Below are 16,885 nucleotides of genomic sequence, written 5' to 3'. Positions count from 1 at the left end.
TAACATTCAACACTGAAGAAACTTTTTCTATTATAAGTTGTCTTTTTTAACTCCAGTTGTCCTCTCCCATTCTTCACAAATTCATTCTCTGTAAAAGCTTTGCTAAAAATAGAAAACATTGAGATTGTCATTACAGTTTATTTTAAAATGAAAAGATACCAGTTTCCTAATGTTATATGAATGTTTCCTTAGATAATGAAATATCCTTAGAATTTCCCATTGTAATGAAATGAAAGTTTTCCAATTCAGTTTAATTCAAGCTTCTTAGTGAAAAACTAAATTCAGACTCTGTGAACAAAGAGATTAAGCAATGATTTTATTTCACTTCAAACTTACGTTGATGTTTTGTTCTTGCAACTGACTCTGTGTGTGAAAGTACAAGAAATACAGAACTACTGTTTAAGAATTACATGACAGATTTCAAGGCCTTCAAGAGTCAGACATTATATATTTATGGCACCACAATACCTACAATTCAACTAAATCTACTTAGATCTTGGGGGAGCAAGGAGCTGAACCTGCTCTGTTCTCCCACCAGCCCCACAAATCCACAAACCAACATCTTCTAACATAAAGCACAGCTCACACTGAAGCCTCTCCTAGTCCTCAAACTCTGCCTGTAACCTGGCCACACACAAGTAAGAAAATTCAAGCCAAATTACAATGCTCCTGCCTGAACAAAGTGCTGTCCTTGTCTCCTCTTTCTCTTCAACACCACAAGGGAAAACCCTGGGATGCTGTTCCCTACTTGAGCCTCCTTAAAAGTCAAACAAGCAACATCAAAAACCACTGGCAATAGTAACAGCCATCACCTCAATCACCAGTTCCCCTGCAAGAAATGCTGCAGCTGCTTTTGTTTCCAAGGTATGTGAAATAAAGTCAGGAGCTTGCCTGTCCCCTTTGGTATCACCAGAACAAAGTTTCTAGATGAGAGATGAGGAAACAATTGGCTGGAGCAGCATCAACATTTATTAATGTAGCTTTACTACTGCTCTTCCTCACTAAATACAGATGCTCCAGTTTATCCAGCCCTCACTAAACTATTTTTAAAATGGACTCCATGTATATCCAAGACGAATAGTTTACCACATATTTTATATGCTTATGACTTCCATAGCACAGGTCTCAGCTCTGAGGAAAAAGCACTCATATTCTAGAAGATACTGGGCATGATGAATCTGAATTCAGAGAGTGCCCAAGTAGGACCTGAATGATGCTTTCATAAACCATGATCCACATCAGAACATCAGATGCTCCTTGCCTTCCAAAACACATAAAGCAGCTTTCACAACACCTTGAGCCAAGAGCAGGCAGCAGCAGGATCATTCCTTTGGCTACCAGTGCCGAGCAGGAAAACCCAGATGTTCCACTGGAGGGGGCTCGTGTCTCGCTCGCACTGTGCCCGCACTGCCGGGGATTCTCCAAAGGGGAAGGGAAAGAGCACAATCAGAAAACATCTGGCAACTGCACAGTTGCCACATTCCTGCTCAGTGACACCTTGTTAGGCCATCTATTAGAACAGAACCGAAGACCCAGACACCAGACCTTAGACATTAAACAATAAAGAAAGTTTTAATCTATACGATTATTAGTCCATGCAATTCCACATTACACAATCCTTAAAAAATGCTTCCTTATTTGAATTGTATCTCAGATATCTGAGTCCATCTGAGGAAAGCATGGGTATGTGTTTCCTGAGCAGCTCTGTGTAAGCATAGAAGAGCTTTCTAGTCTGCATCTGAATAGTGGCTGTCAAAAAACCCAATTAGTTCTTGTAATTCTTCAGCTTGAAATTGTTTTGAGCATCTAATGACAACTTGAAAAGAAATCTGGTCTTCAAAAAAGGTTTAGTCATCAGAGGGCTCACTGTAATATCTGCTTGCCTCTGTAGACACACATAACATAGAAAGCAGCACCTGGTACAAATCTTTAATAACTCAAGAAGCACTTTATTCACTGGGGAACAGCAGAGACAGACATTCACAGGATAGCTACTGTTAGTTAAGGATGTGATTATCCTGCTCCATTTTCACTTGCATTCCAAAAAGCAGTCCATTATTGCTCATGAACTTTTAAATCCTCAGCAAAAAAACCCAAACCAAGTCCAGACTCCCTGGTAACTGCTGGAAACAGGTAGAAATACAATTTTTCTGTCTAGCATCTTCTCCCTTGATACATGTCAGACAAGCACCTCATTCAGTAGTAGAAGACACAGAATTAATTCCCCTTCTAGTTGCAGCAGATGGTAAGACACATGAATCTGTACCATGTAAACAGATCTTGAGGGAGCTCTGTGAATTCCTGCAATGGCCAAAACTGCAGTAACAGACATGAGATCACCTATGTGGCCTCCATGGGGAATAAGCTATGGACATTGTTTCTATTTATGGAACTTAACAGTATCTGTCAGAAGGACCATGAATACAACATTTGAGATTTCCACACCTTCACCACATCCTATCTTATCAACTGGAAGACAGGCAAGAGATTTACATAAATCTGAAGCAGAGATAACAAAATAGGAGCAGTGTCAGAGACAAAGCCAGGTCACTTTTTGGCTACCAACTTGTGCCACTATGTCCCAGGGCATAATTAGTGATGAGATGGTATAGAAGCTGGGATGGCAAAAGGTAGTTCTGGTACACAAGCAAAGGAACAGCTAATCAGAGCTTTGCTTGCTACCTGCACACTAGGCACAGCTATGGGATTGTAAGCCCCTGTTCATTGAAGAATCACACAAAACCTGGGCAGTGCACAGATGAACACCAACAAGGAACCATTACACTCCATGAATGTGGTACTACTGAAACACCAATGATAGTTTTGGTGGTATCTATGCCCAGAGTGACATATACCTAACACATCAGTAGGGATACTTATTCCTGAAAGACTCTTCTCTACAAAAAATGAAGGCAAATCTTCACATTTACCTGTATAAGACTTTTGTCTCTCATGCAGTATGACCTGGAGGACAGCAGTATCTCTCCTCTCCATAAAACTGTTTGCAGAGATGTCAGAAGGATAAATTTCTGTGAAGTAAACCCACCAACAACTGGGGAATGAGGCAACTTCTGTGCTTGTAAATACCCTTTGGGGTGTATCCCAACAGAAGTGTATAGAAGAAAGAGAACTGACAGATTAAACTTCTGTCTTCTTCATGTCTCTTAGCTAAACAAGATAAACAAGACCACTCTCAGCAACAATTCATATTTACAGGTATGCAGATGAAAAAATTTGGCTATAGATATGTACTTGAAAACACCTGGAGTCATCCAAGATGACAAGATTACAACCAAAAATTCCATGAAAAATATAAGTTATACAACTATATATAACCTCCAGCATGAACTGGGCAAAAATGACCTCTTACCAGACTCTCTTTGCTTCTCTCAGACCTGTAAGGAAAAGGCTGAGCAAAAGGATTCCTTTGCCTCAGGTGTTTACTCCAGACCCTCTTGCATTTGAGGGAATGGAGCTGCCACTCCCAGAGCTTCCCTTGGAAGCCCCAGCAGATTTCCCTGCCTGCCCAGGACAACACATCCTGTGTTGTGTTCAGAGAGTTCTGGGAGAAAAGTATCTCCTAGCAGCCTGCATGAGCCCACTGAGTCTTGAAATCACTTGCAGATGAGATGTAATATAAATATGAAGTCTTCCCTACCCCCTTCTAATGAGTTACACGTTTGCATCTAAACAGGCACTTCACAGGAAGGATCTGCTCAGGATATTCCAAGTTGATTCCACATGGCTGCATATTTTCTAATAGTAACCTACAAATAGGTTACTAATTTGTCTTGCATCTGACGAACCACACAAATCACTCTCAACAACTTTTTGAAGAATCTAGAATTCTTCCTTCCATTCACTTCTCTTTCAAAATTAATTTTCCTAACAAGTGAGTTCAGAGATAAAATTCCCCATCATCTTTGTTAACAGGAATGCAAAGGTCACAGAACTGTATGTATTGGAGATGAATACCTAAGACACTGAATTTTATAATTTCAGCAATGCACAGATCATATCTTAATAGAATTATGAATAATTCTGACTTGCAAAAGAACAAATTAGTGTGTTTCATTATTGAACATCTCATACCAAGAAGACAAATGCTGAAATAAAAATGTCCTTCTATACTGAGACGTCTAACAATGAACCTGTTGCAAGTCTGAAGAAATCTCTAGAGAAAAAACCCAAAACAAAAAAGCTTTAGGGTACCACACTTTTTGGCTGAACTAATCATCACAGCTGTAGAAAACTAAATTATTTGAGATATTAAAGAAAAACATTGATATCTAGAACTCAAATTCCCCTCTTTACCCAAGAGCTTTGACTCCATCTCACTGTAAACATTTTAACTTTATACAGCATTTTTATTTTACCCCCCCACCCCCCCATATATTAGATACACATGAAATATGTATAAACAAACAGGTGCACTGGAAAAGTTGGGATGGAATATTCAGTAATACTCAGGTCTGCTATTTTAATCATTCACCAGAAAATAAATGCAAGTCAATCACAATGGATACAGCATTTCAATAGCTCCATTGTCTGCAAGAGCTGCACTATTAATTTAATATGCTGTGTAGCAACGTTGTCAGAAAGATGGCTTTGACTATTCAAGTGCCTCAGTGAAGCACCTTTGTTGAAGCTGAGCACTTTTTAATACTATTCCCTTCCCAAAAACAAGGTTAAATCTAACTCAGATATCATTAGATGTCACAGAGTTGCATTAAACCTTATTTATGCCCATGTAAACCACAAACTTGCATTTTCTAGTTAGTGTTCACACTACCTTTAGTGGTTTGTCATAATTCAAGTCAATTTAAAAGCCCTCAGGTTTTGAGTTTTTTCATGCTGTCATCCCCACCATTAAGGCACCATTTCACAGTTGGGCTAAGCCTGTAACACACACCAAGAAAAGGAAGTTTGAAAGTTATTCCTCTTGCTCATTATAACTGTTTTTTTCTTTGCACTAAGTAGCCATAGGATATGTTTCCCTGTGTGCAAACAGAGGGCTGCTGGAGAGGGCTCAGCTGTGAGGAGTTACACTGGTGCTCATGCAGAGCACAATGAAGGGAGGCAGAAAAGCACTGCTACTCCTCCCTCTGGCTAAAGCACGGCTGCAGGTCACTTCTGGAAGCAGAAGTCTTAGTGCTGTGAAGCACAGCAGATGCTCTGCAGTGGGCAATCCTCCTGCATAGCCAATTAGGATGCAGACATTCTGAATAAAGCAGCTGCTGTGGGCATGAAGCAGAACTGAACCAGCCTCAATCCTGAAGGAGGTATTCACGAGACACCTGAGTAAGGGACAGGTTACTTCAGATGTACCAACTGCCTCTTCTGCCTCAGAGAGGGAATTTTCAGTAACTGCAAGCTACTGTGATTAAGTCCTGGATATATGGGAGTGGGGAAGCATGAAATACTACAGCCACTCAAGTCAGGATTGACCTCTTCTAGCCCTACTCATAGGTCAATTAATGGCACTGCCCAAGGAAGGCAAAGGAGTCAGGCCTTCCTTTCTTTCACACCATTACTCTCAATTACAGCCACTTAAGATACCAACCCCTTCATTTCTGAAGACTTATTTTTCCCTCAGATGTGGTATTCAAAGAGAAGGAATGTTTTGCATAGCAGGAGCCCTAAGCACTCGCTCCTTTCCAACACTATGGTGTTATTTCAGACTCCACCAGTTTCCCCTGCATACAGGTCAACTGTGCAGTTGAGGTCACTTACTTCCAGTGAAAGCTATCCAGCGGGCATATTTAGTAGCTTCTCTTCGCCAGTGGGAAGCCACCAGCAAACCACATGTGACAGTTAGTGAAATGATTCCCATTATGATGAAAAATAACGTAGTGACCCACTCGGGAGGCAGCCGTGGAGGAATACAGGTCCTGTCACGTCCATGGATGGTTTGACACTGTCGCACAAGGCCAACTGTGAGAGCACCTGAAAATACATAGCAGAGAGGCAAGTAAACTTTCAAAATCCTCTCTGAGGGGCGCTCAATTGCAAACCACAGCTCAGAATTGCCCCAAAGTAAGGGATTCTTTCTTTGATGAACCTTAGTAAGCCTTTCAAACACGGAGGATGGGGATAGGCTGTAAACATCTATCTTCATGTTCCTTCATGACATGCTTGCACAAGCTGAAGTGAGATGGCTGCAAGCTCTGTCTGCTTCCTGAGTGGCAATCAAGGTCTAATCAAAGGGATAAAGCACTCGTAATAAAGCCTGCCAATATCTGCTAATGTGGTAGCTGACTTGCATAGAGGATCACTCCCTCATCTGTGCAAGATGAAGTACTTTTACAGTCTAACAAAACGAGTTGCAAACCCCCTAAAATGCCTTTAATTGTCTAATATCTTTTTCCCTCATCTGTAAATATGGTTTTAAGCCTCTGACTCTTGCAGCAAAAACTGCATTTGATTAATGTATGATTTTAAAAACATTTAAAAAAACCACCCCACTTCTTGACAGTAACTCATTAAAAAGAGTCCTTCCATGCAAGACTGATCAATCCTTTTGATTACTAGCAAGAGTTACTATGCACAGAAACTGGGATATCTTCACTAAAGATCTATCAAAAAGATCCTAGAAAAAGGATAAGATTGGTACAGGAACCATAAAGATTTAACGGAAATGATGTTTTTTCTGTAGAATAATCATCATCATCATCATCACCTTCTTTTAAATCCAAGTCAGTGTTTTTGAGACTTATAAAGTAGCTTTTAGTGAGCTTTAATAATGAAGTTATATTTCTAATCCCAATTTAACATGCAAGATTAAGACCCATTTCTTCCAACATCTCTAAATATTATGTTCTAGATTTCTCAATTTTGTCCTTTCTTCTGAACTGTTATCCTAAGTAATCACAATAATCCTTTATCTACATTAGGAGCAAAACCTAGCAATGGACAGCATTAGCATCAACATCTTTCTCCACAAATTACTTCAAGTAAATATTGTTTCAGTTGACCTGTTTCAAATAAAGAGGACAACTTAGACAATTACAGTAAGACTGGGAAGCTTAGGTTGAACATGTCCTTTGGAGGCAGAAACATGTGTCATACTTTCTAGCCTCTTTTTTGGGGAAAGGAAAAGCATAAAACAAAAGAGAAAGCCAACAGTCAAAAGAGTAACCAGTCCTAGCATGTACCTTCTGGCACCCTGGAGCCAATTTCTACAGATCCTCTGTGTTCACACCTCAGCAATTACTACCAGCAGAATCAGCTTCTGAGCTTAGAATTGTTGGGTTAGAAGGCAGCATATAATGTTTTATTAGATGTTTAGAGTTTTATTAAATGTACTGCTTCATATCCCAGGGGATGAGAAGAACCAAATGCAAAACCAATCAGTACTGTTGAAGTATTCTTGCAACATTTGTTTAAACTACAAAATTTCAGTCTTATTCAAATATATCCTTTTAATTACACATCTATTGACTGAAAGATTCAGGGATGAATTTTCAGCTAAGAACAGAACAACTACAAAATCAATAAGGTTGTCATTTTCTATTCCAGATCACACCATTGCTGTGCACCAGGATCACACAAACCTGAGCCAGGGTTACACAAGCAATCCTGCCCAGCACCACATCTGCACAGTAGTTTTACATGAACTGCTTCTCTTCCATAGCTTGCAATGTTTTCATTGCACATCAGCTGCTGGAGCAAAGGGGAGATGTGCTCGTGTCGTTAAAAGTCAAGCTCCCTGGAACACACACACTGCAGAACCTCATACAAAACCCTGAGCAGTTTCCTGTAGTTTGGGGATAAAGAGACTATTCACTGCAGCATCACAGAACAGGAAATTAATCTCAATCACTCTGCAACACCAGGATTTAACAACAATTTTACTATCCTTACAGCAGAAATCAGTTTTTTTTCTAAACTGCAATTCTAATCAAAGAATGACTTCATAAAAATGACATCATACACTCAATAGATGTTTTCTGAATTCAAATACTTCTCCTGACTTCAGTGGCAATAATTTAGTGCATTTTTAACTTTGGAAAAAGCAGCAGTGATAAGAGTCACTCTGCTGAACTTGGTTCAGTTTTTTGTCTTAACTGAAAAACAGTTCCTGTAGATAAGCACATATTAGTGGGAGACAACTATTTTATTTTGTAGATGCAATTTGCAGTTTATATTAAAGATATTTTTTCAATTAACAAGAGCACATTTAACATGTCGGATTCAGAGAGAACCAAAGCTAAGCCCAGAAGTGCCGTATCTAGAGGAAACAAGAAAACTCCATCTCGAACTATTATTTTTAATGCAATTTCTCTTACTATCAACATCTACTACTCCAAAAGGTGATTTTTAGAAAAAAAAAACCCACCCAAATGAAAAAAACCCAGAACTGAAAATGAAGAAAACAAGAAAAAAAAAATCTCTGAATTTTGAGTACCACAGTAGCATTCCTTCTTAATACGCATGGATAGTAGCAGGAAACTATTCAGAGGAAGGCTTCCTAAACATCACTTCTGGTATTGTTTCACTCTGGTGTGTTGTTTTGTTTTTTTCTTTTTTAATCAGAGTTTTAAAGTGTCAGAAATTAAATTTCAGAATCTGACATTTTTGAGGAAATATACTGAGTTTTATGCTTAAGATCTTGCTAGCTCATACACAGTATTTCTTCTTTACTTTATGGATTACAAATCTGAAGTAGATGTACTCCATATTTAAGGTTTTGAACCTTGAGCGTGCAGCCTCTAGGGAGCCAAATGGAGGGCAAGAGGTCTGTGAACCATTTCTGAAGGTTTCACAAAGGTAACTGGAAAATCAACCTCATTATGCGCTCATAAATTCATTTAAAGTTCAAGTTGACTACACAGGAATACCTCAGTTGTGTGCATAAACTTGGCACAAGGAAATGAAACCTCAGGGCTCATCCCATAGTGACAAATGTGCTGAATTCAGACTTCAAAAGAAGTCTCTGGTGTGGAAAAACAGTATTCATTTGCCATGAAATTCAAAAGAAGAGCATGTTTATATGTTATTTTATTCTGTTGGTCCCAATCTGAAGCAATCAGCAGTTTCCAGGGAGCTACAAACAAACTTGTTACAGAAAATCTTGTTTCCTCTTATCTAGTCTATCATTGAAAAGAGGGACAGAGATATGAAATTGCAGAGTCCTTCTGCCTTAGTTAGAGAACAGCTCAACAGCCCATTTCAAACCAATCACCAAGGTCCATCGAGATCCCTAAGTAAAAGGTTTTAAGTCATCCTCTCAGAACCACTCCAGCATAATTGCTGAAAATCTAAGCACCTAACACAGGTATGGAACAAACAGCACAGCTAATGCCAGTAGATTAGGCAGCTGAAAGATGGATCCAGCACCAAACATTGGCAGTGGAGTAAACACAGCTGCCCACCCTCCTCCCCCTGCCTGCACAGCTCAGCCCTTGGGAGCCACAGAGATGACCCTGAGGTGTGGGGGCTGCTCCCTGCTCTCACCTCCTCTGTCCCCAGAGCTTTTGAGACTGCCATTATTCAGGTCAGTACTGCTAAAGCAGGAGGTGATTAGGATAGATATGCTAACTACTAAAAATGAAATCCAACCTTTATCAAATCAGAGAATGCTGCACTGAGTAAATGGTCCTTCCTGAAGTGGTCCTTAGTCTTTTCCAGTAAATCTATTCCCTGAGGTGCCAAAGCATTTCTAACACATTAAAAAACCCCTCAGTAATAACAACCTATGTATAACCAGGGCTCCAGTTAATTTCAGAGAAAGCTTTTGTCAGCATCCAACTCCTCAAAACCACCAGTAATGCTCATTTTTCAACACGGCATATTTTTACTAGAATCAATGACAAAAAGGCTCTTCAACAAATACACCAACGTTGGGGAGCATCACCTATTTAACAATTAAGTTTCACAAAACCATTGAGGAAAAGAGGGGGAAAGGCAGCAAGGAAAGGCAAGCCCTCCTTTTCCCCCAGTGCAATGTGCAGCTGCCAGGAAGCTGACCCCCAAGTCCCACTCCAGCCCCGCTGTGCTCTGCCATCCCTCTCCTGTTTCCCTGGTAACTACAGAGCCACCAAGGAGGAATCACACTTTATAGAGAGAAACAAAGATTGCTGCAGCCCTTTAACTCCCCCTCCTCTACATCACTTGTGAATTATTAAAAGTGGCACAGTGATAGCACGGCTGGAAAGCAGTAGCATAGTAATGGCCACTCAGATGTTCCCTGTTCCTCTGTTGTCTGAGTGCCAGGACACACAGGATCAAGTGTGACAGATGGACACAGGAGAGGTGCCACTGCCACTGCCATAAGCACAAGAAACAACGAATATGGTAAAAGCAAGATGCAGTGAATGAGGTGAGGCTCGAATGTCAGAAGGTCCTAGAGCTCAGCAGCTATGCTGGCACATGAACCTTCAAGACACAAACCCCAAGAACTGCTCTTGCTCAGCCTGGGGTAGCTGCTCCTCCTCTGCACTCCCCTACTGCCCCTACTTGAAAATGAGTTTGGTCTTTACCATCATTTTAGACAAAATGCTCTTTCTTGGGTTTAAATGCATCTGCAACCTCATATTCCTTCACAACAGCTTCCTTACTTCTACCTCCCATACATCAACCACATCCTTAGCAAAATGCTAAATACTAACACAAAGTATTATGGGCCAATATGCCTTGTGAAGGGGTTAAAAATGGAACTGCCCCCCGAGAACCACTTGCTCTCCCTCCCTCATTGTCCTGATGAGATGGGGTGGTGCTGCTGGAAATGCCAGCTGTGACTGGCAGAGTCTGACAGTTTCTGCTCAAAGGAGACACTTCTCCTTAGTGTACTGTGGATTTGTTAAAGCGTATTTGCTAAGTGAAAAGCACAGTTTAGAGGTTTCTTAATGAGGTGCTGGTGACATAAATCTTAAAAAACTGCCAGTGTGGCAAGGACACTGCTAAGTTTTATGTTTTAGTAATGAGCACAGTACATGGAGCTGTGTTACTTGGGCACACTAAAACATTCATTGCTGCTGGTTAGGTAACAGTCACGCCAGGGAATGACACACGTGAAGTTAAGGGCAGCTCAGTTAAGCCATTCCCTGTAACCCTCACTAGGCCACAGACAAGGACAGCTTGGTTTTGGAAAATTTTCAAGTTCTATTCAGCTGATAAACTTGAATGGGAAAAGGTGTAGGTCCACTTAAGAGGAGCAGGCTCCAGCACTGAGCAGAAACTTGAAATGCCTAAAGAAAACCAGTGATTTGGTCATGACAGAATAATTCTATGCACTAGTGGAAAGGATAAGCATCAAGTTGGCATTAGCCAGCTTGCCTCTAACATGTTTGCTGCTCCTTGCCTGCAACCAAGCTCTCTGACAGAAGACTGCTTTCAATGTCAGCAAAGCATAGCCAAGGAACTTCTGAGAGGAACAAACAACACAGTATGGAAAGAATAGTTCCAATGCACCTACCCACACAGGAAACAAGGAGGAGGGACTTCCAAGAAGATGATTTTCAAAGTCATCAAAGGAATTTGGCAGTTGAAGTGGGATGTTTCCCATTCTTACATATGGAATTTATTTTCCTGCAACAGGCACTCGGAGTGATGTTGCTATACAAAGGGGGAAGACAGAATGACTTCTTTAGGTTTATTTATATGTGTTTTGTTTTGGGCAAAATTTCTGTAATTCTATAGTAGTAGTTCCTTGGAAACAGAGGGCTCTCCCTTCTGCCTTTTCCAAAATCCAGGAAACTGACAGTACTGATCATGCCCTACCATGGTCTTGCAGGTACTCCATCCAGTTAATTCTACTTATTCCAGTGCAAAACTCTATTAGAAATCAGGCCCTGTACCCTCTTATGAGATTAGCCACGCTCAGAATCAGCAATGCAGAAGGTTAGGGAAAAAGCCATGCCTTTGTAGGACAAGCACCACCTCTGGTGTGAAGAGGAAAAAGATAACAGCATCCTGCTGGTTTGCAAAACCAAGGAGGAAAGAAGAACTAAGAATGCTGGGGAAGAGCACCAGATCCTGTACGGCAAGGCCCATGCTGTAAGAGTCAAACAGAATCACAAGGTCTCTGGATTTCAGGTCCCACTGAATGAGGTCCCCAGGCACAGCTCACAGAATTGCTCTGTATCTACAACTGTCCACAGTTATAGCCTTGTAAATTATAGTCCTCATTTCAATTGTCAACCTTGACCCACTAAAGCAATTTTTAAAAGTTTACACTCTCAAATAGCATAATAGCAGAGCATTTTTTAAAACAGCACATACACATAATTAACTATAAGTAACTATAATAAGCAAGCTGAACACCTTGTCTTCCACATTTGTGCTTCAGTCATTGTAGGACAACACAGTAACTGAGTTATACCTAGATAGGTATAAAGGGTATGTAAAAGAATCAAAATATAAGGTAATATCAACTGTCAGTCTCTAATCAAGTATGAGAATACAATGTCTGGCACAGTTCTTACAAAAATAATTAATTCTTTTGTGAGGAATGGAGGTAGTCTGAGTAGATGCTCTTTAGCACTTATGCTGCTAAAATAACTTTGAGGTTACCATGCAAGAACAGCATTCAGGATGTAGCAGAACAGATTGATTCTTTCACTGCGGATGTTCCAGTACGTTGTCCAGGTAGAAGATTAACAGGAAACCAAGACTCACTAAAATAAGATTTATGAATGTTAAAGGATGATCTACAGGAAGGCTGAAAAGAATAATAAAGATTCAGCTGCAAAGGCACAGAATAGTTCAAAACAGATTACAAATTATCTTTCCTGCCTTTTGCATGCCAAATCTTATGCTTTTGGCCTTCACTCCAATTTGTCTCAAATCATCTAATAGGTATCATAACCCTGGGAAAAAAGCTTTGGAATTTCTCACTTTGAAGAAGGACAGATGCAAGATCAAGTCATACACATACTAGATTTCTATTGGTACGAGGCAAACAGCTAAAAAATATTTATATAATGTTAAAAAGTCAGTTTTTAATAAAGACCTAGATTTACTTGTCAAGTCCCTTCTATATCTAGAGGGCCTCTTTTAAGAACCTTGAGAGTAAGAGTTGTAAGAGTCCTTGTTTAAGATTATATTATACAATCTGTTATTTCTTTTCTACTCCATTTATCCCCTTCTCTCAAATCTGATGCTCTCTGCCTTTCAAACCTACTTTGAAATGCATCATCCTTCTTGCTCTGGAGATGTAAAGGATGTTTACTTGCTTCAGGAACAGAGTATTCTTAAAAATATTCATACAGGTGAGGTAATATCTCTGGCTTCAAATGCAGCTTATGTTAGCTATGAGAAACTTATCACTTTAATTATACTTAACAATCTAATTTCCAGAAAACTGAACTTATTAGGTACCATTTTTGGCACTCCTCAGAAATCTTACTGACTTTTAAAGAGAAGAGTTCCAAATTTTAAAGTCTAAAGCCAATGTCAAAAGAATTGTGGCAGCAGGCAGAAAAGCCTGCCTTGCTGCTAAATAACATCTGCTGCCAAGTTGCCTCAAAATTTTTCAATTCTGTGTTTGTATCATGCCTAATGCAAACCAAATCCCCCCTCCAAAAAACCCACAGTCTTCTCCCTCCCTCTTCCTTTCTCAAAGAGAAAAAAAATCAGGGGCCTTCTATTGGGAAAGACTTGCACATATTAGAAAAGTTTATTACTACAGATGACAATCATTATGATACATTAGTTCTAAGAGATGCCTAAATTGCAGACATTTGGACCAACAAAAAGTGATTTTATTTCTGAATTCTAGTAACTTTCAATGCCTGATGCTTGTGTATTGACTTTACTTAATGTTTTTTTAATTTTGCAACCCCTCTTTTTTTTTAGTTTTTTTTTTTTTGAGATGGACCACCAGACTCTCTAAGAGCTACCCTCAGGCACTAATGAGTAACAACTCTCCTGACACAACAAAGGCTGTGTGTTCTCACAAATCAGAGCCAAGAAATCTGCCTGTGCTGGAGGTATTCTTTCCTTCAGAAGAAGGTATTCATTCCTACTTCAGAAGACAGCATTAATTAAATGCTGGTTAAAAGGATCTCTAATAAGCTGCATCCTTCTGGTTGTTTATTTTCTAACAATATAAGCATTTTCACAATGGAACAGTTTTGTCAGTGACTAGAATCTTTACAGTTTCTGAAGTAGCAATGGCCTGGATAAAAAGACAGAACTTTCCTAAAATAAGAAAGCAATGTTTTATTTAGTTTAAAACACAAACAAAGAAACCAGTTATTTCCATTTTTCCTCCAACCAAAGCAGAGCTACTCAAAATTGACAAAATTCACTGACTAAAAAAAGAAAGATCAAAGGCAGTGTCAATATTTAAAAGTGATTTTTGGAGTCAGCCACACCATTTTACACCATATGTTCAGCTGAAAGCCACAAGCTATGACACCCACAGCTGTTCTGCCATTTAACATCTGATGAGCGTGTGTTCTTTTTAACAGTTAGTTACATTTGGCTTCAGACAGAGCTGTAAAATGATACCTCTTTATTCAATACATCACACGACCCTACTCCAGTCTTCTCAGGAGTGCCCAGCACCTACAGCTGTGTGGGTGATGTGCAGGTCTGTGAGGCTGCATCACCAACAGGAGCCATGGCCAGGTGGCCAGGCTGGGACAGGAATGGAGCACCAGGGCTTGCCCTGTGGTACAGCACAACCAGAACAACACAGAAATTCAGTGCAGTGGATCACCTTCCACACAGGTGCCTGGTAAGATGGTCTGTTCACAGGCTGGCAATAACTGGACTTCAGAGCCCTCCATTTTTAACTTTGCATATCCAAAAGCATAATTTCCCCAAGTTAGCTGAGTTACAAACTTATTACATATACTCAAGCAGATCAGGACGAATACATCAAAATTCTCAAACCACACCAACTAAAGCACTCTATTGTTCTCCCTCTTTTTATTCATGGAGAGAAAACATGTATCAATGTTTCTGGTTACAGTCTAATTCAATTTCTCCAAGGTAGTGACAAAGGCATTCAACGTAAGGGAAAACTTCAGGTCCTGGCTCTGACTTCAAGATTGTTGGTGCATTTTAACAATGAAATTCATGAGGAATAAGGATCCTCTTCCTCTGTCTGTTGTGCTTTGCACTGATCACGGCTTGCATCAGACATGCTCCAAGGACACCCACTGATCTGGCTCTTCCAGGGCCTCATGAATCACCCAGTGGTGAAGGTGAAAAGAGAAGTGTTGAAATGCTTTTTGGCATTTATATGGTTAGAAACACATTTGCAAAGTTTCAGCATCTGTTCTGCAAACACTCAGCCTAAATACACCTTAGGAGCTTCAATGTTTGCCTACACCTGAGCATAACTTTCTCTTGGCCCACTACTGACAGAATATTTTAGGCCCAGGTCACCTGAAAGTACAACAAACAGACTACACTAAATAAAGAACAAAACATTTAAACCCGAAACCAAGTGTACTAACAATTGTGACAGTTTCTTTACATCACATAAGTGATGTCAGGATTGTATTTATAGCAATAAGCACCTGAGAAGGGAGGTCTGCAGGTAGATGTAATCCTTCATTAAAGGCACTAGAAAAACTGGAAGGATTAAATACATTTCTGATCTTGCAAGTCTTTCCTTGAACACACAGGTTACCACCACTGTACTTGCCAGGGATATACAAGATCCTGTCTTTGTCCACTGGATCTGCTTTTTTCATAAGGCAGTTTTATCAACTAAAGAACAGCATCTATTTGCCTGAAGAATGTATTTGATTGCAAGTAGAATAATACTTCAAGTAAAATAAAACTTACCCTTAGTTTTTATTCCTAAAGGCGCTTTTTAACTGTTGCCAAATCTGTGTATGACATGTTTGTAACAACTGGGAATACAGGTTAAACTGCACTTCAAATGGGGATTAGGTATAGAGCCAAGATTTTATTATCTACAAGTAACACTTCACGTGCTGAAAGACAGACTGAGATATAGCTTAACTACATACAAGTTGTCTGTCAGGACTTCTGGCACACAGTTTCCTGGCTAATTTACATTTTAAGCCCCCATCAATATAAAAGGCAAACTGGAAAATAAACCAAACCAAACCCCAATCTTCTTCTGCAGTAATATTTCTCAAATTTAGACATTTACTTGCTGTTCACATCACAACAAAAACATTAAACCCGAAGAAGAATAGGAATGCAGGAAGCATATTCAGGATTTATCCGGAAGTACACATTTTCTTATCGCTTTTGCTAGGGCAAGTTCTTGTTTTAGAAGCTTGCATAATTTAAGCCTGAATTATTTAGGCAATTAACAGGTGCTGTCTGTGTGGTGATAACACTTTCTCTCTTATCACAAATTGGCATCTACAAAAATAGACTGTAAGAGTCTGGAGAGTTCTCTTATACTAGTAAAAAAAACATAAAAGGGAAGACAGACTGTTCTTGAACAGTTAAATTTGCACTTCACTGAAGTAAAATATGATTTTATTGAAAGGGGAAGGCTCAGTCCTTTCTGAGCATGGAGGACTGCTCTTGAAAAGAAACCAAATGTTATATAGTGCTCCAAATAATGTATCTGTTAACAGATGTTTATACAGTTGTTATATTGACATTCTGAAACACATTCACTCTAATTTTAGATTTTATATAAACAACCAAGAGATCCTCTGTTCTTATCAGCAACTTCATCTTACTGAACATCTACTTACAGAGAACATTTACTTCAGATTACACTGGGCATAAGTCAACAGGCTTCTGTTTGTGAAAAAGCAACTGCTACTTCCATTTTTCCAAAACTACAATTTTTCATGCATTAAGCTTTAGGGTGCTTCTTGAAATTGCTGAGTGACCCAGTAATATTCCACTGAAAGAATTTATGGGACCAAACTGGAAATTCCTGGCCTTTCAATCTCTTCAGGTTTCCTGTCTAATCTTGTTGCATAGTTTTTAAATT

General features: G+C 39.6%; 1 protein-coding gene across 3 annotated transcripts in view; it reads right to left on the bottom strand.

The window, feature by feature from the left end:
- MOSMO (modulator of smoothened) overlaps positions 1 to 16,885 on the bottom strand; it is a 30,679-nt gene that overhangs the window by 4,266 nt on the left and 9,528 nt on the right. For all 3 annotated transcript variants that reach the window (XM_033074347.2, XM_033074349.2, XM_033074350.2), the window contains one exon: positions 5,734 to 5,946. In XM_033074347.2, the coding sequence (XP_032930238.1) occupies positions 5,734 to 5,946 (213 nt within the window). The remainder of the gene's footprint in view (positions 1 to 5,733; positions 5,947 to 16,885) is intronic.

Source organism: Catharus ustulatus, chromosome 16 (assembly GCF_009819885.2).
Source record: "Catharus ustulatus isolate bCatUst1 chromosome 16, bCatUst1.pri.v2, whole genome shotgun sequence".
Classification (NCBI taxonomy): Eukaryota; Metazoa; Chordata; class Aves; order Passeriformes; family Turdidae; genus Catharus; species Catharus ustulatus.
This window is presented reverse-complemented; position numbering and strand designations above follow the sequence as displayed.